Below are 26,576 nucleotides of genomic sequence, written 5' to 3' on the forward strand. Positions count from 1 at the left end.
ACCAGTTTAATTTTCCATGATCAAGAACATTGACTGACCTCTGAATTGAATATTAAATCCTGATAATAAACAGAAACGTCATTCAAACTTTAACATGTCTTGCCAGTAGGTTTGTAGTAGGCTATATACGTTTTTTCTTGAATTTCTAATATTGTCAATTACATATTTATTTTGTTAGAAAAATAAATTTGTTTTTTAAACTTGTAATGAATTCCTTCTTCTTCTGCTAGTGGACATTTTTAAATATTTGAAATTGTGCCAGAATTAAAGAACACAGAGTAGTAGTATTATATGTATTTTCTGATATGATTTTTGCCTGGGAAGACTGAAGAGTTTTACCTTTTAATTTTATGTACATTATATAATACTATTAACTTAATTGACAAATATATTCAGGAATATGTATCTAAGTCAACATAAATAACTGAATGTCTGCCTTTAATTATCCAAAGATTTAAGTTGTGTTATTTATACCTTTAAATGCATTGTCAAGTCATGTGAACTCAGTTTCTCAGAGGTAGGACAATATGTAGGCTATATTTTTCTTCTATTTGTGTTCTCTTGTGGAGAATATGGCAGGCTGCTGTAAGCTTGTGTGGGATGTTCAGCAAAAAGGATATCTGAAAAGTGATCCTCCCAGTAGAATGAGAAAAGTTTTGAGTTACAGTAGTTAATGATATAAAGTACATCATTGCAATTATTTATTATGAATGGGATGACATACACTATATGTATGGACAGAAAAGAAATCACTGGAGCTACACCGAAAAAACACATTTAAAATAATAGAATAACCTAAATGTATAAATAGGTAATTGCAAGTAGAAGTATGTGATGTATTGCAACAATTGGTCACCCAGGATAAGTGTGTCTGCTAAGAAATATATAATACGATTTCCGATGCTATTAATTGTTTTTTTTAATGGTGCTCTACTATTTAAATACACAGGCTGGAAATACCATGTATCCATGACAAAACACTAAGCACAAAATGAAGCCAACACAAACAATTCTGTGTCATGCAAACCATTTTCCAAATATGGAGAGTTCTTGGTGATAGCTTGTCATTTCACTTTTCATATTGACCGGACATGTTCTCAGCTTCACTGGCTGCAGTAATAAATTACACACTGTTTTCTATAGGTTGTCGTGAATGTGCCTTTGCCAGATTAGGTCAAATCAAGGCAATGTGCAGTTCATCTGTGAGCTTTAAAGAAATATTATTCACTTTCTCAGTGAGGTAAACATCTCTGGGATGTCTCAGGCTTTTTGCATTAGAAAGATGACATGTAATGAAATAATTACTAGCCAGAGAGTGTAAAAAGCTCAGCTGTGTTAATAACATTTAGTAATACATAGATAAATAAATAAATAAATATTCCAGGTTTTCGCAGTGAAAAACGTTTTCTGACATGATGAGGCACACAACAACCTCCATTGGTGTCTCTGGTCGGTTCAGAGTCCATCATGCCTAATTATAATCATCTCAACTGGATGTAAATCATCTGCACATCTTGAGGAATTACTCAATGACACTATAAGTCACTATAGGAAATGTATTGTTCATAACTCTTGACTGCAAGACAAACAGAGGAATTAGATGATAAATCATTTAAAAACCTTGAAGATCTCCTGCAAACCACACAAGTTGCCCCTATACACATGTATGTGTTTCAGACCAGTTCGTAGAGGCCTGGGGAGCATTGTTTTATTTCTGTATATATTTATTTTACACCCAGTCCTTTGACTTATCTGTTAAACTTCAACATGCACACTTCAACGCTTGTGTTTTAATTAGTGGAACTGTTTCAGTCTAGACTACTATATTTTGTATGAGTTCAAAGCTAAATGATTTTATTTTTATTTTTTGTGAATCAGCACTTATAACAAATTAAAGATACTTGTGTTATTACTTTCCTTCTATGCAGCTGTTTATTAGCAATACAAATATTTATCTGACATTTCATATGGGTCTAATTTGCTGGTACTGATCTCTCTAACAGTCTAATGAAGATATTTCAAGATGATTTACTTCACTGGTGATAGGGAAATTAAGTCCAGGTGAATTTTCTATAACCTGTCCATGGCCTATATATTGCACCCCCCAAAAAGAGCACAACTTTAAAATATAAAGAGAGTGAAAAGAAAAAAAAAAAAACATTTGCAACAAAGCCCACTTGCTGGAACTGAGCCATTAAACTGAAAAATGGCAAACATGTCACGTTTAGCAGCTGGATGCTGAAATATTTCTCCTCAATTCAGGAGGATGAGATTTTTTTCACAGCAGGACACTCTGGAAAGTGTACAACATCAAAGAGGGTGGGTCCCACCAGTCAAACATCATATGGCTCCGCAGCCGAGCAAAATGAATGAACTGTCAGGACTTTTTTCCAGTGGATACGTTTTTTCCAAGTGAAAAGTAAAAGGATCAGTGGCTTGTTCTGATCACAGACCAAGGCCTGATAATGAAAAGCTGATTCCCTCAATGTCTCCCTCTGATCAGCTGCCGTGACATGTCTGAAGGAGACCACATATTTGATTGATGGCCCACTCTCTTGTGATGGCCCCTGCCGCCCTTGCAGATAAGTGAGATATTGATGGGGAAGGGGAGATGCCTTCACCGACTCCGCTCGTATGCTCATGGGGCTCCCATCTTATCTAAAGACACAACCTTGCAAAAAAGATCTTATCTGTTAAGGAATTTGTAGGATAATTGTGTAATCAATTTTTTAAATGACCGACTTATATCTATTTGGTAACTGTATTCAACACGGAACATAAGGCTTGAATTAGCCTTTCATTTAGTTACAATGCTAACAATATTTGTGTGTAAGGTCTTGTGTTTATATATATATATATATATATATATATATATATATATATATATAATGCACATAGATATGTTCAGTATCTGTATAATGATATGTTAGAGTGTGAATTCATACAGTTGCAGACAGTTGCCAATGATTTCTGGTACCTTCTAGTTGGAAGCCCCTTACTGTTGGTTATATGTATAAGTGTCATGAAATCATATTTGAAGTGTAGGTTTGAGTGTATTTACTTACCTTACTTTGTCTTCTGTGAGACACATGCAGAGTTCAAACTAACTTCCAGACATATTTCTTTCTTTCTTCTTTTTAGTTCTTAACTTTCTAAAGCTTTAAAGTTTAATACAGCATGTTTTTAAAACAGAAATACATTTCAGATGTTTTAAACTAATGATTGTACTGCTGCAGGACGATCAATTCTTTGCATTTCTATTGCAATAAATATGTGAAAGCCGTTCCTCATTTCCAATCCATTTTTACTCCGTTTCAACATATGAAGATAAAAACAATATGTTATGGAATGCCGTGTGGCTGATGCAAAACAAAGGAGCTAATTCAGTTTGAGCAATGCCTTAGGTATCTGTCATTCTGTCAGAGTGAGAGAAGTGCAGAAAAAAGCCATAGGGATAAAGGAGAGAATTACTCCAGACAAACTTACAGACAGACACCCAATGGTGTCAGGGGGTCCAGAAATCCTACAACTTCAGCAGGAGTCCTGAGACAAGCGTTGGATCTGTAACTCCTAGACTTCATGATGAATGATCTGTGAAAGAAATAAACTTGTTATGTATGTGATATATCATTATTTGTTCATCTTGTGCTTGTGAAATCTGTAAAAGCAGGAAGGAGATATGTCTGCTCATCAGCAGGTGTTTGAGAAAATAATTTATCTTAAATGTTTTGTGTTTTGCATAATAGTTTTGCTTGAACTATGAACAGGCATTTACCAATGAAGCATATTTGTCATAAAGGAACAATGTTAATGTTAAAATATATACTTAAATGTAATTAGGTGTTAATTTAATCATTTGGCACTTCACTTGTCCAGTAAATTATTATAGGGAGGTTAATAAAAAGTATACATAGACAGCGTTTGTCTCTCTTTGTTGGGTCTTTATAGATTTGGGAAGAAGTTTCCATATTTAAGTGGCTTAGTGTGAGCTTCATCATACTTGATTTCACAGACAACACATTTTCCTTGTATGTTTTCCTCTTTTACTTGAATGAATACTGTAAAGACTTTAGCAATGTTGTCATTTAGCAGAAGAATTAAACCTGTAGAACAAGGACTGGGACATTATTGATGTCAGCTGTTACTGATCTACTCTGCTGCACGAAAAGATATTGAGACTCTTAGTTGTTAATGTTGACGCAGATTCAAGCCATTTCTGCAGGATTTTCAGATACAACAAAACCTGACAAGTCTTGCTCTGTAGTACTGAGACACATACTGTATTTAAATACACAAGCTTTAAACCATAACCCTCCACCTATCCACCTCTGTCATAGGACGCCCTGAATGATTTATACAACTGACCCCCCTGTACCCCACCTCCAGACTAAGCATCCGTATTTTATAACTATCTGGTACATTAGTGGGATTATAAGATGCAGCCAGGTGTAGCTTTTAAAAGTCCCGTTATGACATTTTGATACTTTATACCATCATATGTTTTTCTGCTGTTTCCTTTTTTTATTGCTTTCATCGTTTTTACTGCAATTCTTTGTGCCAGAAATTCACAGAGAGAAGGCATGAACTTAACGTTTACAATTTACAATGTTAACATTTTTAACATTCCAGCTATGATTAAATCTTTAAAATCTGGTCTCCCTCAAAGCATGATGTACCAAAACTTTTTTTTAGTTTTTGTTTTTATTATCAGGAGCATTTGTTGTTTTCCATTTTTTATGGAGTGATTGGCATCACAATGAGTTTCTTTCATGCTTTATATTGTATTTTGTTAAAGTAATGATAAAATATAATCACTATGTAAAACGTTACTTGTCTTTTTGTTCTTCTTCTTCCTGTGTCAAAATATTTGATAAGGAGTAACTAATATTTGTATTAAAGCATACGTGTACATTAATCAGCAGGTTTTCTTTAATATTTGGGGCAGTAAAAACAATGAAGTCCAGGGTGTATATTTTTTCCAATACACTTTTTAAATTATTCCCTCTAATAGATTAACCCTTTGGCATCTTTTTCAGATATATGACCAGGAAGGTACATTGGAGCACTTTATTGATGGAAGTGAGCCCAGCAAGTCGAGCTGGATGAGATACATCCGATGTGCAAGGCATTGTGGGGAACAGAACATGATGGTAGTTCAGTACAGGTATGATGCAGTCTCTGGCCTGCTAATCTCTACGTTGTGATGTCACAGCCAAGCCTATTCCCGTTCTTCGGTGTTGCACACACCAAGCTCAGCGATAATACAAGCGAGGAGTGTTAATGGAGAGTTAAATAGTGAAATTCCACTTTTGCAAGGATAAATATTATTGCACATCCACAGTCACACTAGGAATAGCTCCCCTCCACAGAAAGATGATTACAGAACATATGAGCTCACTAAATAGACATCATTAAACAGTACCTCCAACACACACAGCCTGAGTCTTTCGTTCTCACACTGAGTTATTGCACAGTAATACAACTATCCTTTCTTGCATTTGAGGTTTATAGTAAGGGTCTCCATCTTAGTTCCTGGGGAGCCACCCTGTCTTTTGGATTTCTTTCCACTCCAGCTCCCAGCTTGCTATTTTTTTTTTTTTTCTTTTTGATGAATTGAACAAATGCAATCCTTCCCTTGAGGCCCAAACCTTTTATTTATACATATTATACCTTGAATGAAGTTCATGCTTGATGTTTTTAGCTGTAAAATACCTCAAAAGCGACCAAAATTATGTTCAAATTAACAAGTAATTCAACTCGCTAAGTAAGTGAGGACTCAGATTGGAGCTTTTTCAATACTTTTTGTATAAGGTACAGTAATTGTTTACTATAACATACTAAAGTGAGCTCAAAATCTCAAACAGACCATAAATAATTCTGCAGTCTCCCTTCAGTTACTGTAGAAGTCAACCTAAATTGAGGTTCCAGCAGAAATCTTTTTGGTGGCTCACAGGGAATGTAAGCTTGGTCTCTGCCTTCCATTAAGTTAATTACAGAAAATTGCCTTAGGTTAAAGTGACTCATTGTAGCACAGCAACCAGTAGTTAACATGTAACCAATAAAGCGAGGTGGCAAGAATCTTTACATTCAGCTCTAGACCACTGGGCTCCTGTGCAGCATCTGCTGGTTAGGAGTATATGCCGTTGAAAAGACGTTCTGACCACACTGTACTATTGGAGAACAGCATCTGAGAAATATTTTGCCAGTCTCGTACCTAACTACGAGTTAGGATGAGTTCCCATTCAACCACACTCACTACACTACACTACACTACACTACACAATCACTGCTACCGCCAATGCAAGACAGATGAAGACAACTGGATATGCATCTAAAGAAACGTGCATCGTCAATCGGGCCAATCTTTTCCAAAACAAAAACAAAACAGTGTGGCATTGGTGTCAGGTGGAGGATTGAGATGATAACTCTCAGACATGCCGGCACCCATCCGGAGACAGAAGCCACTGATGTGTGTCAAGTCACGCATTGCCCTGCCCACTCCCCCTTACCAAAACCCAGTGGTGCTTGGGCAGTTCTGCATGGCCCCATCAGTTACATACCATACAGGCTAGTGGCATAGCCTGGATCTGAAGTGGCAGCCTTCGGGCCACAGGCCTCCTCCTGCCCTCTGAGCCGAGACAATTATTTGATAAGACACTCTTGATACACCATAGAGTCAGATTAGTTACCAGCTGTCTATTACAAATTCAGCAATACAAATAGGCACATTCTAGCAATGATTACTACTTTGAATATGTGCAGTGAATTTCAGTTTCATACAGGCCACACAAAGTGTCAGTAAACTGTTAAGATTTAGTAAACGCTACTGCCCCATAATTGCAAAACATTTAGCGCAGTGAATGCTCTACATGAAAAGAGCAAAAACTATTCTACTGACCAACTTATTTGTTACGTGTTCCCTTTAATTACTGCCTTGCTTTCCTTAAAGTCCCTCTATATGTTTTCAATAGCAGAGCCGCTTTATTAAATAAACTACAGAGAGCTCCAAAAGGGAAATTCCAAAACCCCCTGTCCAATTTTTGTGTGCCCATATATAAGCAAACACAAAATGTGGACATTAAAGTGCCAGAGTCATCGATGCTGTGCAAAGATGTCCTCCTCACTGGGAGTCAGCTGGTTTGAATTCCATATGTTATGATTTGCTATATCTAAATGGAATTTTCTTCAAAGAATTTTATGATTGATTGACCCTTAGCTGAACGTTTTGTTTTTATTTTGAGGTTGACAATAATGTTCGTTGGCATGTGTTCTGCTTCGACTGTGTTGGGACGCCATGCAGTTATCTTTATGAGTCATCCAACCACAATACTAAATACATGTCAGCAAGGGAAATATTATCCAAAATGAAAAAAATGCCTTTGATGTACTTCAGTGCACTGAGATTTGTGCAAGTTTTGGAATCGCCTGCCTGCTTGTAAGAAACGGTGTACACTTACACTTTTTTCACCCCTTTCTCAAAGCCTCTGAGACCACCCATTGCTTGAAAACAGCCCTCTTTCAGCAGCAAACTGAGCCATTTAGTCTTAGTACATTTATTTGTGTGCAGCAGTGTTTATGTTAAGTGAAGCCAAACTGAGAGATGAAATGTAACAAGGATAAAGTACAAAGTACACTCGTGTTTTTTTCTCAGGTTACGAGACATGTGTGATTTATAGGCTTTCCCTTGTTTTATTTTTATGTAGTGGTGGAAAGAATTAATAAAATTCACAGGCTTCAGCAACTCTTGCGAGACCAAAGCAGAGTTTTTGTCAGATATTCATAGAATTTTTTTATTATTATTATTTATTTATTTTCACTCCCCCACAACCCCCAAAAAAAGATGGAAAATCATTGTGCTTAGCTAGCAAAGTCAAGGAAATACAGTATGGCAGCATGTGTAGAAAACAAGAAGATAAATGAAATTTTTGCAGCTGCAAGTAAAATATTGAGATTCTGCAGTTTTGTATTGATCTCTATGATCCTGTTGCCAGGGGCCGCTTTGCGGTGACAAAATATGTTGACAAGTGCATATCTCACTGCCATGAAAAATGTTGCAAAGGGTTCTTCCCGTGTCTGCAGTGTTAAAAAAAGAACAAATTGCATTGGTGTTGGCAATTTTTCTTGGTAAAACTTCAGTTTAAGGCCTGCAGCTTGTCTTGAACCCACAGAGAGAAAAATCTGATGTGGTTCTCCGGGATAATGATGACACAACATTTATTTTATTTGCTATGGACCAGGGAAAGCCCTTCCTCGTATTTATATTGCCTTAGAAATATGGAGGAATAATTATCCCTGCTGTTACTATGCTTCATAAAGACTTCAGAATATTCAGCGGAGAGTGTTTAACTGCATCAGGCTCAACACGGATTTCTGTAACTGCATGCTTGCACTTAAATATAGAAAATACATTGGCAGTAATAATTAACACTGATCTAATTCACAGATCCTTTTGCTGAAGGATTAGGATGGACAATACTTTGCCCCAAAAGTTATCGTTTTTTCAGTCATTGCATAATCAAAGGCTCAAAACACTGTTGTATTTCTCCCGTGTCCAGATCGTGTATATTCTACCGAGCCTGCATGGACATCCCCCGAGGGACAGAGCTCCTCGTCTGGTACAATGACAGCTACACATCCTTCTTTGGGATCCCTCTTCAGTGCATTGCACAGGATGAGAACTGTAAGAACCCATCTGTCTTCACACCAAACTGTCCTTCAGCACTAATTGTCAACACTCACACCATATCCTTACCTGCATTGCTGTCAGTGTGGGCTGGTTCTGAATTGTATTCATTACATTTGACCTCACCCTTCCCTCATACTCAATGTGCCATCAAACTATCATCTCTCTTTTAAAAATCCTCCCTCAAGACACACACTCTTTAAGTAGCGATACAATTAAATCTGTTGTGATTTTGTGGGTCCAAATTACATTTTGAAGTAGAGACAGAGCAACAAAGCTCTCTGGGTTACCACCATTACATTGGCTGTAGTCCCAAACCCTTTGTCTTCATTAAACACAGTCAAAACGCACAGCCATAGGTCAGTGAAAGAGCAGCGTGCAATGAATCTGAGCAGCTCTGCAGTCAAGCTTTTCATATTGCATCAGGCATGACTTTATATTTTGTCAGAGATGTTTGACACGTCTGCATCCTATTTCCTGGTGTTTAAGAAATCCGTGGTTTAGGGACATTAGTGTTTTAGCCTCCCAGGTCTTTATGCACCAACCCAAAGCGTAAGCATTAATTTAAACCATACTTTTTGTGTTGTCAAGTTAAAGGCTTCAGTGCTGTAAGCGGTGAAATACTGCTTGCAATACTAACCTCAGTATTTTGCCCCATACTGTTAAGTCTGGTTTCTTTGGAACTCACTGGTTGGTGGAGGTCTTGGACGGCTGACAGGGTCTTATCGTAATGTGTTTGCTTGTCAAACACTTTATTATTCAAGTCTTGTCAATGTTCTGTTTAGACAAGCTATATTATTCTAAAATAAACACACACAGAAAACAGACGTGATATCATTGCTCAGTAAATACAGTGATTGAATAATAATTCTGATGTGGAAGGTTTGTCTTAACAGAAAAAAAAAATGAAGAACTTGCCAGGCAGGTTCTTGCATAGGATCCACACTGAGAGGCAGACATTTGTTTTACTGAAATCCTATGAGCTGTCCTACTTTCCTTCACTTAACTTTAATAGAAGTTATTGAAGGACCACTGGCAACTTAAAATACTATTAATAGCAAAACTTTCAGCAGTTACAGAATAATTACATAATTAAAACGTAACTCTCCAGATATTATGGGGAAATGATGGCAGTGTTTTATAATATATGTGTATTTAGCATGTAGCTCATGTTGCCTAAGCCACACAATTAAAGGGTTTAACATTTTTCAAACTTGCTTCCTTTCTTTTTATCATAGGTTAATGTTTGTTTATGTGATGATTCATTATCAATAAACACTGAGGTATTTGGTTACTAATGATAACAGCATTTAACCTTTTCCAATTGCTTGTGTACCAGATTAGGCTTTTAACTGAGGAGTGATTTTGAAGTCTCCCAATCGGCAAAGTTCATATGAATTTCAACATATGTGCATAAGTAAAGTCTTATAAGGGATTATTTTTGATTAAAATACTTTGCTCTGAGGCACACACAAATTCTTAGATCTAAAATCTAAATCTGTCCGTCCATAGATAGACTGTAACTCATATTACTGTTCTGATTAACATGAGATACATTAACTTTATTAAATAAAGAAAGCTCTACAGTATATCCCACATGTATAGTATTACGAGTATTACAGAGCCCTTTTTGTGAATCTCTGTATTTTTGTACACAGCATGTGGTAGTGGTAAGAATGTGGGATGCGGTTTGTCCTCATATAAGCTATTATGGCTTTGGCTTCTTGAACGTAGCCTGATTCAAAGTTTAATATAAAATGATGTGGAGAAATCTTCACATGTTTTTGATAACAGCACTGAGGGAAAAAAAAAAAAACTTTGGGCCATGTAAGTCTTCAACCAGCTGTTTTTACTTTTAGTTTATTTCTAAATTTGTGTGACATGCCCCACGACCCAATACACAATATTCCTTGTACATTTACCATATTTAGATGTAGTTTTCAGTCTGTATGTTATTCTTATTCTACCTCTTTAAAGTTGTTGCTACTTTTGTGCTATGTAACCTTACTATTAATATGAATTTATTCACACATGGCAGTTCATTTTTTATTTTTACCAAAGCTCCTACATGTATAGTCTGTGTGAGTTAAAACATGGCTTAAATAAAACAATAGAATTGGGAGTTTACATGTATTTACATGAAAAACACTTTATATGTGTGTTGTTGTCTTTCCTAATAGTGAACGTCCCAGCATCTGTCATGGAAGCAATGACCCGACAGGAGACTCTGCAGCCCTTCAGCAAGACAGGCAAATCCCCCCCGGCGGTGCTGCTGCGATCGATGGTTTTCCCACACTCACCCTGCACAAGAAGCTTTTCTCTTTTGGACAAACCGGGCCACGCAGAGTCTGGCTTTAACCAGATGAACGCCAAAAACCAGCGGGTCCTCGCCAGCCCCACCTCGACCAGCCAGCTGAGCACAGAGTTCAGTGACTGGCACCTATGGAAATGTGGCCAATGCTTTAAGACTTTCACTCAGCGCATCCTCCTGCAGATGCACGTGTGCACCCAGAACCCAGACAGGTAACAGTCACGCCTACAGCTCTCACCACTATACAGTATTTAGCATTTCCTTCTCTGTGACTTTCCTTTACATGCTCCTCTCGTGGTTGAGCAGTGTCCGAAAAGTAACATTCAGTTTAGTGATTGTCTTTGACATTTTCTGGCAAGAGAAACCTCCTTCTCATGGAGACAGTCCAAATAGGGATCTTTTAAGAGGCATATGGTGTGAAATAGATATGAGATTGAATAGAGACTCAACTTTTATTGAAGAGCATTGACTTTTGTGTTGATCGTTAAATGTTATGAAAAAAGGAATGAGGAACCTTTCATGACATTATCCTTGACCATTGCTTTTATTTCCTAAATGTATCATTCAAATTGATTGAGAGGGAGAGAGGAAGAGAGAGAGAGAGAGAGAGAGAGAGAGAGAGAGAGAGAGAGAGAGAGGGAGAGGGAGAGGGAGAGGGAATGTGTTTTTAAAGATAAATATTTGCAGGTCACTTTATTTCAGCACAGTGCTTTGTCTTAGAGAAAGTACAGGGAGTGACAGGGACACAAATATCTGGTACACTGGTAACATTGGTATTTGTGCTGCATGTATGTATTGGCAATCTGTACCTTTTTATACCAAATCGTGGGTGCTGTGGTGAATGTGATTTTTTTTTGTCAATAGTGAATGGATGTGTAACAGAATCACCTGGTGACAAATTATGGCAATGGTGTTAATTAGTTATTACCATTATATATCTTCATCAATGCCATTAGCAAAAGACTACACATAGAATATGCCATGTCAGCAAATGGGTTAAAAAGAGGAAACAAATCTTTAAAATATTTTGAAACAATTAGATTTGTTTCTCAAAATATGTGTTGGACAATAAGTTAGTTCCAGTGGATTGTATTGAATATAATGAGTGTAATAATGTGTATTGGCTAATTCAAAATCACAAAGCCACATACTGATGTTGCATTTTATAATAGACATTGGTAACTCTGGGATTTATCAATATCCTTTTAAGTGTGATCATGAATCAATCAGTGCATCTTAATGTTGAAATATACCATATTCTGATCCTCTGTTGTATTTTTAGTAGGCTATCAACTTTTTGCCAAAGGGAGGATTTCAAATATTCATAATGGAACATTACACAGATTTTTTTTTTACTAAACCTTTTTACAATAACCAATTGCAATAAAAGTGCAACATGCCAATTTAAAATAGTGCCTGTGTATGTGTTTCTTCTCATTTTAATTGCTTCGGCATATCGTGTTTTCTTTCAAATAAATTAGCTTAACATCCGAACATAGTTTTTAAGTTCCTGCTTAACTTAACTTGTTTCAGAAAAGCAGTATCAGAAATCCAGCTCCTCACCCAGCCTCACATATACCATGTGATGATACTTCACAATTCAGTGTGAAACTTGAAAACACTGATTAACTGGAGTTTTTCACACAATACATCTCTCTGTCTGCTTTACTTTAATGCTGAAGTGTCTGTCAGACAGGATTGACATTAGCTGAATGTTATGGCATGAAATAGGAAACACACATCAATTTACAGATTTTACTCTGAGACAAAGTAAACTGTTTACTTTAAAAGGCAAGGGTAGTTTCACAATACGCTGTGTTTTTTGAAAACCTAAAGTGAGCACCAAAGATTAATTGTAAGAGAGGGTTTTCCTGTGTGTCTAGATTATTGTTTTGTGACTTTTTTTCCCTTACACATTAATTCGGAGGCATCTTATGTCAGGAAACTGAATACTGAAAACGGAACACTAGAGCTTGAGGAGATTAAGAGCTTTAACTAATTGGTCGATCTACTGCAATGGTTCTCTGAGTTAATTTGAAACTATTTGAGAAGGTGTTGCGTGGGTAATACATTTAACTTCCATAGAGATTAATAACGGCCGTCCAAAGACTACCACACCATTAAGACAACTGTGATGGAAGAGAAACTTCTCACAAACTACTCTTCTTCTTCAAAACATTTTAAAGGGATATCAAGTAAAGAAAAAATAAGATAAGGAAGAGCCCTTAGTGAGAACAATTTGAATCCTTTGTAAAGGTCTATGTAAAGCACATTAGTGTACCAGAACCTGAGATGCTTTTAAAAAATTACATTATAATTAAAATGTGTTTATATCATATGTAATTATATCATAACATTACAATAAAACTAATAGAGTAATGTGCAAAAGCAAAGTGCCCATGTTTTTATGGTACTTGTCATTTTCCCCCTTGCTCTCTCGGGCGTTCAACAGAATGAAAAAACGACTTGCTATAAATAAAGTAAACAAACAAACAAATCAAGACATTTCCCTCTTAGATAATCTATATTATCAGTGATGATTCCTGCTGTCATACTCATTTCAGGGTTCAAATGCAGTGTGCAACATCCCTAAACTTAATTAAGTACTGAGGGGTAATGAATTGGAATTTTTTGCTTAGCTCTATTTTTCTTCAGAGCATGCAAACCTATAAATCCACTGAAGCTGTCAAAAGGAAATACCTACCCTAACTGTGATGTTGAGGAAAACAGATGCCACTTATTCAATAAACTAATATCCATACAGAAGAAAAATGTTGCCTGGATACCTCAGAGTCGAAGTCAGTTTGATTGTTTGTCAATATCAAACTTTATAGTCCTGAAGTGAGGATAAAATTTAGCTGAACAAGGGAATTGCTGTCTGTTGATATTTGGAAGCAGAGTCTTTGCACACAGTAAATATCTTCTTATATCTGTTTTGAATGTATTGTACTGTTCTTTCTAGTCTCCATCTGATCTGCATTCAGTTTGAATTGTACAAGTATTAATAATACTTTTTCTGCTTACCTACATTTACACTGACCTAGTTTCTACCTGGCAGGTTGTGTTCATTGTTGTATACATATAGTATACATTTGTGACTCATTGACATCAGTAGTACGGTTTCAAAACAAAGGAAAAAATTCTTAATAGGCTTAAATAGATTAAACAAATACCTAAAAGTCATGGCATAGCTACTTATTTGTACCAGAGTACTTAAGGCTATGTAAGGCTTGTCTTTCTTTCTGTCTTTCCTTCTTTCTTTCTTTTTCTTTTTTAAAAAAAAAGCTGTGTCTATTAAGTGTTGCTTATAATAAAACCTTTACACATTTTTGCACTGAATGTTGGTAAGCAATAGAAAATATTAAAACATAAGATTGATGTGTTTATGGTCGATGGTCTAAATATAATTACTCAGTATGATTCTTACGGTTATCATTTTTCCAGATCACCTTGAATTTCCCTGTTCAGTACAAAAACAAAGAAGTATTTTTTTACTTCATCTGCAATGAGTCTGTTTTCAAGATAGGTTAAAAATGGTTGAAAATGTTTGCCTTAGCTCTGAAGGGGCAGCTGTTAGTCATTTGCCTAGCTGAACAAATTCAGGTTTAAAGTTAAATCTGCGGAAAAAAGCCCTTTCTTTAATTAGAGCTTTAGTAGAATTTCTGCTTTTAATGCAATCAGTGTTTAGCTGAAATGTTCCTTCTGATTTGAGTTACATTGTGTGCCTGGTTGGAAGCCTGGCAGAAGGAGAGCCATGTTGAGATCTCTGAGTAAAAACTCTTTACAGCAGTACCGTGAGGTTAGGACTGCAGCAGTATAAGTGCTCAGATAAAAACTTCAACAGCACTTTTAAAGAGACTTTTAAATAGGTTTTTTACCTCTCTGTTTCATGTCCCTGGAAACAAGGTAAATTGGTTTCGAATTCTGCAGAAGTGTGAGTAGCAGCTGGGAACATACCATCCAATTGTTCTTCTGTGAGAAGTGGAGGCACGGGGTGAGATCTGTACAGCCCCATTGCCAGCAACATGGCTGTTATTCACAAAATAGCTGATTAGACAGGATCCACCGGAAAAGCAACATCCCCCTGTGGTTGAGCTGTGTTTAATGGCTTATTTTGGATCATTTACCAAGCACTATCTGTGGGTGGCTGGTAATTGGCACATATTGAGCTCGGAGGTCTGATGCTGCAGTTGGGACTGTTAGGAGAGGAGCAGCTCGCAGATCCAGTTTAATTTAAGGGCCTGAAACTGACCCATGTAAGTGTAGTGCAATACAGGCAATGTTCTCAAGTTGTATCTCATTGTAATTATTTTATTGTATTATGGAAAATTTACAGTGTAGATTTCCATGTTTTGTTTTAGGTTTTTTTTAGGACAAATAAGAAACATTTAGCTTGAGCTAAATGTATTATTTTTCAGCCTTAAAAGGTTACAGCTACTGCGTATATATGTTTCCAGAGGAGTAAAGTGACCAGTAATGACCAATTATCTACTGGGAGCTCAATTCATAAAACAATTACCACTGAGAGATGTTTACACCAGTTGGGTTTCCAAAGAACACAACACAGCACCGTAGATGGTCGTTGAAATATTTCAAGACACAAAATAAAGAGTCCCTCAATGGAGCACTTCGCAAACGTTTGGTAAAGTTAATGCAGTGGAAAATGATTTATTAATATGGCTTCACATACCCATTCCATATTGCTTCAGCCGGCACTGCAAAAGGGTATCCAAAAGAGACAGAGAAAAAAGTTAATTCCAAGAAGCGCTTGTTTTTGTTTTTTTGTTTTTTTGTAAAGTAGTAGCAAAATGAACATCGTTGCTGATGTAGGAAATCCGGCAAATATCACATAATGATACACATGTAATAAGATTTTCGAAGCATCAGTCGGTTAACCCTCAGCGGTGGCAAACACAGTCGGCTTTACTCCCACAATGCATCTGTCAGCTGGTGAGGGAGGGACGGTCAGTTCTCAGGGAGACACGCTTAAATTAATACCCAACAGCAAGCATCTCCACACTTCGCTCAGCTCTGTAACCCTGCACAGCCACTGGGACCGGTCATCCCATGCATGTCATGAACACACACACTGCACATCTCTCAGATTAATGGCAGTTTCGGGCCTGATGTTGTTGTTTTTCAGTTGTGTTCTGTTTTGTCTTTTTGTTGTTCTCCCCCCCTCCCCCCCAATGGGGTCCACTGTCCAACACCATTAGTTTTCATTTTCCTAATGTTGTGATGAATGTGTTTGAGTTGCAGGTCAGGGGGTGCATGTTCAGGCTTTGTTTCTTTTTGTTCTTAGGGAGAACAAGCCTGGAATCACCTGTCTGAGGAGTTCAAATTGGAAACAAATGGTGGTGTATAGCACAGATGGAAATCTACTTCAGTAATGACCATTTAAATACTTTGAATGGAATGTGTTCTGTATGTGGGTCATTCTAAGATAACACAGTCACTTTCTGTTAACGGGCTAGTGGCAGTCGGGGCTCAATGGAGACCTGCTTTCCCTCCTTTCACAAGCCGAAACGATAGAGATAACTAACCAAACAATCTGGCCTTCAAAGGCAGGGACATGTGGCTGAGAAAGTTTGGCTTATTTTCCAAAATTGGGTGGAAAACAAAACATGAGCAAAATCAAACCTGATTAAAGTGAACAATAGAATGGCCCACTTGAATGTTATTTGTTTTGTGTGTGCAGTTCAATGACTCATTAACTAGAAAATATTATTTAGTTATTACAGGGTTCCCATAGTAATAGTTACATTGCTGTGCATTTACCAGTGTCAGTACTGAAGTGGACATGTAATTCAGTTCGTTGTTTGTGTTCAATTAAATATTTATTTTCTATCTATAAAGTTCAGTTTTATTTGATTATCATACCTATCTTCCATAATTTAATAGTACAATAAATACTTAGAAACCTCTAAATAAGATGGATCAAGGCCTTCCAATAATTACTAGAACTGTTTTAGATATGGTAACGTGTAATTATTTATTGACCAAAGCATACTGATGTGTTCAATATATTCCCTATGAAATGGTTTATGATAGCATAAACTCTATAGCTCATCATTTCATAAGCACATAGCAGTTTAGTCATTACACAGCCCTATCAAAAGGCTAAAGTTGAAAAGCTTTATTTAGTGTCCTGTTAAGGTAATATCTGTATTAAGTAACTAATGGATTAATTGCCCTTAAACGTTAATGGCCTCCTTTATCTTTACTGGGAATCGATTCACTCTGCATAAATGTGTTATTAATGCTCATTTATTAATGGGAAACAGTTTGTTCCTTGTTGCACAGGGAGGCATAACTTGACACACTTTCTATATTTTAGTTGAATTTCTTAAAAACCTTTCGGAATTGAGATTTAGAGATTAGAGAACAGTTAGAGAATACCGTTCCTTATCGTTCTTATGCAATCAAAACTGATGTTCCTCTATATCAGTTTAAAGCTATTTGTTGTCGTATCTGAATGAATATTTTTGATCGGTATGAAAACAGTAAGATAATTCTAACCTTATAGTGAGCTGGACTGTCATAAAAGCCAGACCACCTTGATTGAACTGTATTGACCAGGGAGATTACGGAGAATATTAACTGAATGAACACTTCAAGTGAATATTTAGCTCAGGTAGTTTGAAATGAAGCTGCAGGGGTCAACGCAAAACAAACTGTGCTGCCAGAGAGAGGCTGCTGGGATTAATGGGTCATGAAGAGGGGAGGACAACTGCAATTTCTTTATTTCAGAGAGATCACATGCATTTTATTTTATTTAAATGGCAATTTAAGGGACATACATTATTTTGCCTTTTGAAATCGATCCTGAAATTCTAGTTTGGAAGCAAAATATTCTGCAGTAATGTAAATGTACAGAGATATGGAAAATATATGTGATTATTCTATTTATATATTTAATATATGCTTCCACATACATTCCTGGGTTATTGTGTAGGATGTTGCAAAGTGTCGCCCTGATTTGGATTCTAGAATTCAACAAAAGCTCTGACTGAAATGCCAATGAAAATATCAAGTCTTCTTTCCTTGGTTCCTATGTCTGTATCGGTGTGATGGCTAATCTGGGACCTGTGCTGGCGTTCCCTCTTCGCTGTGTTCAGTTTTTGTAAAGATCTGAAGTGCTTCCCACAATTGTGTTGTAATAGTTGAGGACATTATCTGTTCAATTTTCAAAGCCGCAGTGATGAAAACAGTGTTGTATTAAACAATAGCCATCCATTAATCATGTAAAAAAAAAAAATCCAGAATCAATGCCCAGAGCTCTGAAGCATTATACAATAATAGTGTTTGTAATCACTGAAGCAAAAAACCACAATTAAAAAAAGTATTTGACAAATGAGGAGCTGTGGTCTCTATATTACACAATTGTGTTGTTAAACACACTTTATCTCCTTCATCGTGTTTATTTCCCTTTGGGTCATTTTTCTTTCTCCTCTATATCTTTGCCCAGGCTGGCATTGGAATACATTAATTAAATCTAAAGGTTGTGGTTAGCTGAACTAAGGTTTTGTAATATAAAATATACTAATATAAATAATGATAATATCTTATACAAACATATCTTTGTATTTAGGACTATGTTCTGTAAAATATATGTTTTAAGTGCAGAATGTTCCAAAAGTCACAGCATAAATGCCCTTTATATTCTGTTTTCATGTTGAAGGCCGATATTTAGTTTTTTATATAAGGTTGTTACTGTTGATAAAGAAACTAAATGTACATTTAGTTATGTTTAATATCTAATGGGTTCTTATATATTGTCTACCACTGCCAGGTATCTACCACTGCTTTAACAGTATCACAAGTCATAGGCACAATATGTGATGCAATGTTTTGTGCATGAAAGATGATGCCGAATTTGGGCATTGTTAGTAGCTGTAGAGCCTGTAGAGATGAACTGTCATTGGTTTACATTTTCACCCAGTTCAATGTGTAGTATGGATGTAGAGGTGTACATTTTATAGTGAAGTTATTATGTCCACCATTCATTTTTGTTCTGAGGAAAAATCTTTTGAATTGACAAACAAGTATAGCAGTTATGACATTTATAAATAATGTACGGTGCCCGTGCAGAAGGATTCTTAGTGAGTGACATAAGGACATGGTTTGGCCTGCTATACAGGGAACATAATAAGGATTCAAATGAACAAATCTCACTATGAATAGTCCTCAGGAGTGTAGTAATTTCCTAGTTAATTCATCAAGCTTTAATTTAGTTAATTCAATCCCAAACGTTGAACTTACAATTTGCTTAATGACACCTTCTTCATTGCTTTCATTACTTAAACATGTATACATTTGAAAGAGATGTTTCAACAGTAACTTGACATTTATATTTTCTTTAGGAAATGAACAGGAAAATTATGAAATTTCTGAATGATAAACCACTGAAATTATTTGTTCGTTTCAATTGAGTTATAATGGGAGCTCTGTGGAAATTATGACTTTGGTTTTGGGAAGCCCTGTAATATCCTGCAAAACTGTAATACGAGCCAGAACCTGTTTAGAGTGGGTTCATGCACAGTGCACCACATTTAAGTACTCTAGACAGCGTATTAATGTATTTTAGGACCTGATCTGACCTACTGACAGTTCTCACCACAATTAGTATTTGCCTCCATCGTCATATGTTTATTTTGCCCACAAGTGACAGCTTTTTGTCAAGAGGTAATGTGTCTAAAGAAACATTTGCATAATATCCCATTTTATATAATTAGGCCTGTGAAATATAATTCAATGCCAGTGAAAGCTGCCACAATGAGAGCTAAGTAGAAATGTTATAGTGCTAAAATGATGTTATTTTGCTATTGAATATGTTGGGAGTTGTTATTTTCCTCTGTTCCGCGGCTGTATATGAAATCTTTCAATATCCTGTGAATTGTAATTTGTGGGAATGAGCCACCTTATGCCATGGTCCCTGAAATGGTAGGGTTCTTTGGAAATATTTTGCTTCTTATTGAATGCAGTATTCTCACTTGATATTTTTTTAATTTAACATGGTATTCAAGATAGACAGTTTTTGACATGGCATAATTACTTCCTCTAGTGGCCATATATAGATTGCCTTTAAAGAATTATATTAAATATTTTTCCTTTTGAATGGAAATATGGAATCTTTTGGTGTCTTTGGATACTCTTAAAAACCTTTAAGCTCAAAATAATCACATACATAGACATGTATATTCTTGGCTTATAAAAAGATAGAACTTATTTAACAGTGTGTGTGTATCTGTGTGCATGTGATAACTTTGAAATATAGCGTATACCTTAGAACAGTGAAAAGTGTGTTTGGGGTTCTTAGTAATATGAAGAAAACAAAAATAACATTTCAGATTTAGTTTAAATGTAAACCTGCAATAAAATTTTAGTTGTAGTAAATTCAATATTAATTTAGTCCCACTAGGTTTTTTGAGGCAATAAGATGTAGACAGACAAAAAATATCGGTACAGTGAGCTTCTTTCTTTCCCTACCTGGGTCAGGATACAACATATTCAATTTTCTTTGCACTTTATCAGTTTAGACCACTGTGGCCTGCTTACATTGTTATAGTTTGCTTTACGTATATCATGAATTCCCTTTTCATTCATGTTTGTCTGTGACTTGTTTTACAAATGATTAAACATTTGTTTGTAATGTCATATTAAATGTCTGTTTCAGGATGAATGGAAAGCCAGACAAATACTTCATGTGCACTAGCATGGAGTTTCATTAGAACAGCCATTACTTCTGTAGTTTTGATTTGTTGTGAATATGAAACAAATCCATTGTCACTGAAAATGAAAGTTGTGAAACTGTCACTATTGGCATATTGCAGCTGTTTAATTGTACTGATTACTTTAATATGACACACATGCAATTAATTTGAAACAGCATGAGAAACAGACCTCACAGCCACTAATAGTGAAATTCCTGTGTGGTTGGTCTTCATATATTATATGGAAATACGAATCAAGAGAAAAAGTTTGGGATTCTTATCTAACTTGTTAAAAATGTATTGGTTACAATGTAATATTCCCAGAAGATAAAAGTCTTTTAATTCTATAAATTGTGTTTATCGCAAAATAGCCAAGTTAGCCAAAACTATTTTATTTTTTCACTATTTTTTCATGTTTTTTGGGGTAATAATATTAAATTATATTAAATCCTGAGGTGTTCTAAATATTTAATCTAGTACATGTGTTCACTGCTGTAGAGGTATAAATATATATCTGTATGTAGTATATATATATGGATACATATGTAGACATTGTGCTGGTGTGTGGAATCAATTATAATTTAAGTACCATCTTAAGTGGTGGCCAACATGCTAACAGCAGTCTTCCTGTGTTGCTGTCTAGGCCTTACCAGTGTGGCCACTGTTCCCAGTCTTTTTCCCAGCCCTCGGAGCTGCGCAATCACGTGGTCACGCACTCGAGTGACCGGCCCTTTAAGTGCGGGTACTGCGGCCGCGCCTTCGCCGGAGCAACGACCCTCAACAACCACATTCGGACGCACACTGGGGAGAAGCCATTCAAGTAAGTAACAGTGAGTACCACAGCTTCTTAGACAACATTACTGCACCCCTGACATACCTCCCAGACACAGTACGGCAGGACCTCACCAATGGCCGGTGGCGAAATGTTTTGGCCTGCCCGTGTCTCCGCAAAGAAAAGAGTCACAGATTCTCCAGAGCTTCTGTAAGATTGGTCCCAGTGGACTAAAGCTGAGTCACTATGTGGCTGGCCAGTAGACATAAATAACTCATACACAGAGTTGATTTCTACTATGGACACTGCGTACCACTACTGACAGTGGGACAGCGATTTTCAGAAAGAACTAAGATGTTGGAAAATCTCTTTTGCTTCTCTTGGAGAATGCCTCACAGGCTTTCCTTTGAAGCAAGGCTAATGTAGATGAAAAACATATTTATATTTGCATCCACACATTTCAGTTTCTAGGGGAAAATATTTTGGAGCAATTTTTCATGCATACCACAAAAGAAGGATGGACAAAATTAATCTGCTAATTCCCAGGCCCAGTGAACGAGGAACATACTTGTGCTACTAAAGAATCAAAACGCAATTCTGAAATATAAATCCAGTTAGAATATGATGGCATCATATTTCCCATAACTATTTACATGTAGTTACTGTCACTTACAGAAATTGAATTTGTGTAACAAGTTCCTTGAAGTCTCTTGGTATAGTCCAGAAACCAGATCCAAATTGGTCAGTGCAGACAGATCGAATAGGTGGCTGGCTACTGGCTCTAGTCTTTTATAGATCATGATCATTAGTACCTGTTAGATCTGTGTAGTATAACACATTTGTTCAATGACAGAATGGATACCCGACTCCTCGTTCTCGCCTCTGACTCCCTGTTTGAGTCATGGAAAAGAATCTGGAAAGATTTCCAACAATCGGATTGATTTTTATCTGGGTTAGTGTAAATAGATTTTTGTAATTAATTGAAAAAGTTTAAGGGTCAGAATGGAAAATAGATTTCTTTTAATTTAAAGGCGTTACTTATGTGTGACCTTGTTGACTCTAGTTAATTTTTAAACACCTAATGTCTGTCATGCTTTCAATAAAGCTGCCATGCAACTCTAATTAATGCGATTAAAATGCCTCCAGTAACCATATCTATTGCGTCTAAGGATGGTTAGTTGTTTTAAATTAATTTAATGTATCATAAACATAATTGTGCCAGTAATTAGAAGGGACATAATAGTTTGTATTATAGGAGATATAAGAGCAGCTTCGGGATTCCCTGAAAAACAAAAACAAATGTGTTTTATCTAATGTCTTTTATAAACATAATTAAAAATGTATTATTAAGGTTTTCCAAAGAGGACATTCATTACATATACCCTTATTGATGGTCAAACGTAAGGTGGCAATAGAACATCTATATCTTACTTGGAACCTTATCGTTTACCATTTATAATTTTCTATAATTTGCACATTTACTCATTTACATACATACTGTGGCAGCACAAATACTGAGATGTGATGTGAGTGTGTTGCGATAAATTTATTTTAACAGAGAAAAAAACAGAAGCTGTTCTGGTAATAACCAGCCTTAAATAATTTGTGCTGAAAACACTGACAATGTGGAAAACGTGCCTGATATCTCCAGTGTCAAGTTGGGTTTCATTTTCTGTTCTTTTGTTGTCCAAATCTATCTGGAGTGAATGGGTCCTGCCCTGCTCTGGAAAAATATCTCAGTAATTATACTTTTTAATTAATGCTTCATTTTGATTTTCTTTTTGTTTGTTTTTGAAACAGTGCTATCTATTTAAACTATAAAACTCCTTATACTAATGACCCATAATCAAACAGAATTGTAACTCGCAGGTGATGTGTTCTCAACCATTCAAACCATTAATAAACAGTATTGATCACAATCCTATAATACTTCAAACAAAAACACACTAGCCGGCAAGTTTGGCCAGTGATCGGAGGTAGTTTATATGGGGCATACCAATCCAGTAACTAATCAGTTTTCTAATAAGCAATCAGTGATACACAAATGTGTCATCAGCATTTCAGATACTCCTGAGACGATGATCCGCACAAAGACATTAATGAATACACCAAAAAATCTTTAGGAGATCAATACTCTTGAGTTATTTTCATTGAACTGATAGGTTTGATACATTAAGGCTGGCATTTTGTATTTGTCAAGATCACGGAACAGTTTTTAGCAGCAAAACGTGCTGCTGAAACGATTTTAGTAAAAGGATTATTAAAGACACATAATGGGCTCATTTGTCATAGACTGTGATTATCTGATGTCAGAATGTATAATTTGGAAAAGATAAAATGTACATAAAAGTGAAATATTTGAGAAAAGGCCAGTTCAGTTAAAAATTAGAATCTTGAGCTTTCTATAACTATCAAACCAGTATTATTTTTCAGTTTTAGTAAACTGCGTATTATGAAGCTGTTTGTGTCTTAACATATTGAGTGGTTCAGTCCCTTTTCTGATTAATACCCTGCTCTTATAGAAATATATTTTTCAATAGTGTTTTGCCAACTCTATAATTCAGAGGGAAAACAATATATAAGGTCCCTTAAACACACTATGCAACACGATTACAGGACAGAAAACTAGTCAGTAAAAAGATACCAAACTACTGATTCATTGATGACATTAGTCTTTCTGGTGAATTCAAACAAAGTATATTTTTCTGACAAAACATAAAAACAACGAATCCAATTATCAGTGTAATCTTATATGCAAAGATTACAAAAGTGACTAAGAAAATGAAAATGACAGAACGGTGGAAAAATGACCTATGTTCTTAATTTTGAAGGGAATTTTCAATGTAATATAATGAGATAATTTGGTGAAGACTCTTCCACTGTTGAGGATGATAAGCATATGTCAGTGAACGTCTTTGAAAGCGTTACATTTGGCAATTAGAGACCTATTGTGAATCAGAAAGCCGACCCCCTCAGAGCTTGTTTCTATGTCTGGGCCACTGTTGTACTGTATGTATTCGTCTCCTGGAGCCGGGTGAATTAGCAGCAACTAAAATTCGTTTTGTCATCCATTTCGTCTTGGGGCTGCAGAGCAGAAAACGGCAGAAGAAGCTCCCTTTGATAGCCGGCCACTGAAAATCTCTTTTTGTTCTTTATCTATGTGAAGTGACAGTGATGTGGGCTGAATCTGGACAGGTCTCTCTGGAGAAATCACCTTCCTCTCAGGTTATTGACAGAGCCCTCTGTTCTGAATCACGCCGGCCTTGTCCCATCATAGGCATGAAGGGCTGAGAAGTAGTCACCAATTAGACCCCTCCAGCCTTGTAAAATTTCCAGGCACTTTTAAGTGTCAGTTGCGATTAGGCTGCGCGAGATGAGGACCATCAGATCCCTGGTCTCAATTTTCTGGCTTGCCTCCGCAGGTGCGAGAGGTGCGAGCGGAGCTTCACGCAGGCCACCCAGCTGAGTCGACACCAGCGGATGCCCAACGAGTGCAAGCCAATAACGGAGAGCACAGAATCAATCGAAGTGGATTAACTGATTGACTGGCTGGAATTAAACTGCAAGGAAAGTCATGATTAAATGTCACGGACACTTAAGCAAAACCAAAGATTTCCTCTGAGCAACTTTCAATCAGTCCCAGAAAACCAAAAGCAGTAATAAAATAAGTAAGATGTTAAGAGATATTGATCCTGGCATGGATGAGAGACTGGGTGGGCTGGGGGGGCGGGGGGGAGTGTGTGTATGTGCGGGGGGTGGGGGGGTGGGGGGGGGTTAGTAGAAAAGAGATTATTTATTTATGACTAGGGATCCCAGTTCTTTAGGTGGATGTGAAACCTGGGACAGCACAAATACCAAAACCCCCTGCGTTCTGTAGCTTTATTTCCGAAAGCCTTTCCTACTGTTGTAATTTAATACCAAAGTGACAAGACTATTTGGGTACTGTGTCAGCTACCCACTCTATGGACTGAGAATGCGCCATGACCTTTCTTCTTCTGGATTGCACCGTTTCTTAAGCATGAATCAAAGGGGCACAGAAAGAGCTGTCCCTTTTCGTTTTGTCTTGATGTGGATCTCATTGAAATAAAATGTGATATTTGGACTTTGAAAAGAAGGAACAATTCTCAATGTAAAATAGAAAACCAAAGGATATTTAACTTCCATTGCTCTCGTATAATGTTTTGTGCACTTTTTAATAATGATGACTTTTTTTTTTTAACTATGCCACAGGAATGTATAATAATACTAATTTAAAATTCTACTTTAATTCATTTTTTCTGAATACGCTGAAGAGAGTGTATTTCCTTCAATGCAAATTAAAGGTATTTCTTTTCAAAATGGATTGTAAATCTGTTATACCTCATGAAGCTGGTATGTTTTCGAGTTACCAGACCACTCTCTGAAAAATGACGAGATGAAGAACAATTAAGCTATTGTGTAGAAAAGGTAATGAGTGTAAAAAAAGGAGTATTGTCCATTCATGTTTTAAAGTGATTATACTTTTCTAGGATCTCCCTAATTACTTCATTACATTTATTTCAGTATTGAAAATATACATCCACTTTAAAAACTGAGAGCATTGTGATAAGACACAAATTCAAATAAACCCATTCTAGGTTCTTACAGCGATAATGACTAATGTGGGTCTGAAATTGAAATATTGAAAATCCTGATAGCACACTCTAGCGTTAATCAAACCAACCGACATCGCGTTTCAATCATGCTTGGTCAAGTGTGGTGTAATCATATATTTGTGTCTGTATTCACATGATTGTGTGTTTATTTTGTACTGTTCTTTTCCTTATTAACCTCATTAGCCAAATACAGCAACTTGCTTCTGATTAATGAAGCTCTGTAAAATGTGTGAGATAATCATTAGCTGGTACATATATAAAACACTTACTGTCCAACAATTTATAGCCACTTTACCAAATCACTGATCAAAATGATTATATGCCAACATTCACCTCTTGTATTTTGTGTACATAACAATTTCCAAATTGTCTTTTTTTAATGATAAAAAGTAACTTACATTGTATCACATTACATTGTAACCAGACAGTGTAGTGAACGTATAAGATAAAGAAATTTCGATCT

At 36.3% G+C, this 26,576-nt stretch overlaps 1 protein-coding gene across 2 annotated transcripts in view; it reads left to right on the top strand.

Moving 5' to 3' along the window:
• Nucleotides 1–25,189, top strand: part of prdm6 (PR domain containing 6) — a 41,262-nt gene extending 16,073 nt beyond the window's left edge. The window contains exons 4-8 of one of the 2 annotated variants that reach the window (XM_066711330.1): nucleotides 5,037–5,164; nucleotides 8,556–8,680; nucleotides 10,864–11,206; nucleotides 21,351–21,527; nucleotides 24,902–25,189. In XM_066711330.1, the coding sequence (XP_066567427.1) occupies nucleotides 5,037–5,164; nucleotides 8,556–8,680; nucleotides 10,864–11,206; nucleotides 21,351–21,527; nucleotides 24,902–25,016 (888 nt within the window). In that variant the 3' untranslated portion in view covers nucleotides 25,017–25,189. Of the gene's footprint in view, nucleotides 1–5,036; nucleotides 5,165–8,555; nucleotides 8,681–10,863; nucleotides 11,207–21,350; nucleotides 21,538–24,901 lie in introns of both variants that reach the window. The other variant, XM_066711331.1, reaches the window with a different exon arrangement.
• The last annotated feature ends 1,387 nt before the right edge of the window (nucleotides 25,190–26,576 follow it).

Source organism: Amia ocellicauda, chromosome 8 (assembly GCF_036373705.1).
Source record: "Amia ocellicauda isolate fAmiCal2 chromosome 8, fAmiCal2.hap1, whole genome shotgun sequence".
In the NCBI taxonomy this organism is placed as follows: Eukaryota; Metazoa; Chordata; class Actinopteri; order Amiiformes; family Amiidae; genus Amia; species Amia ocellicauda.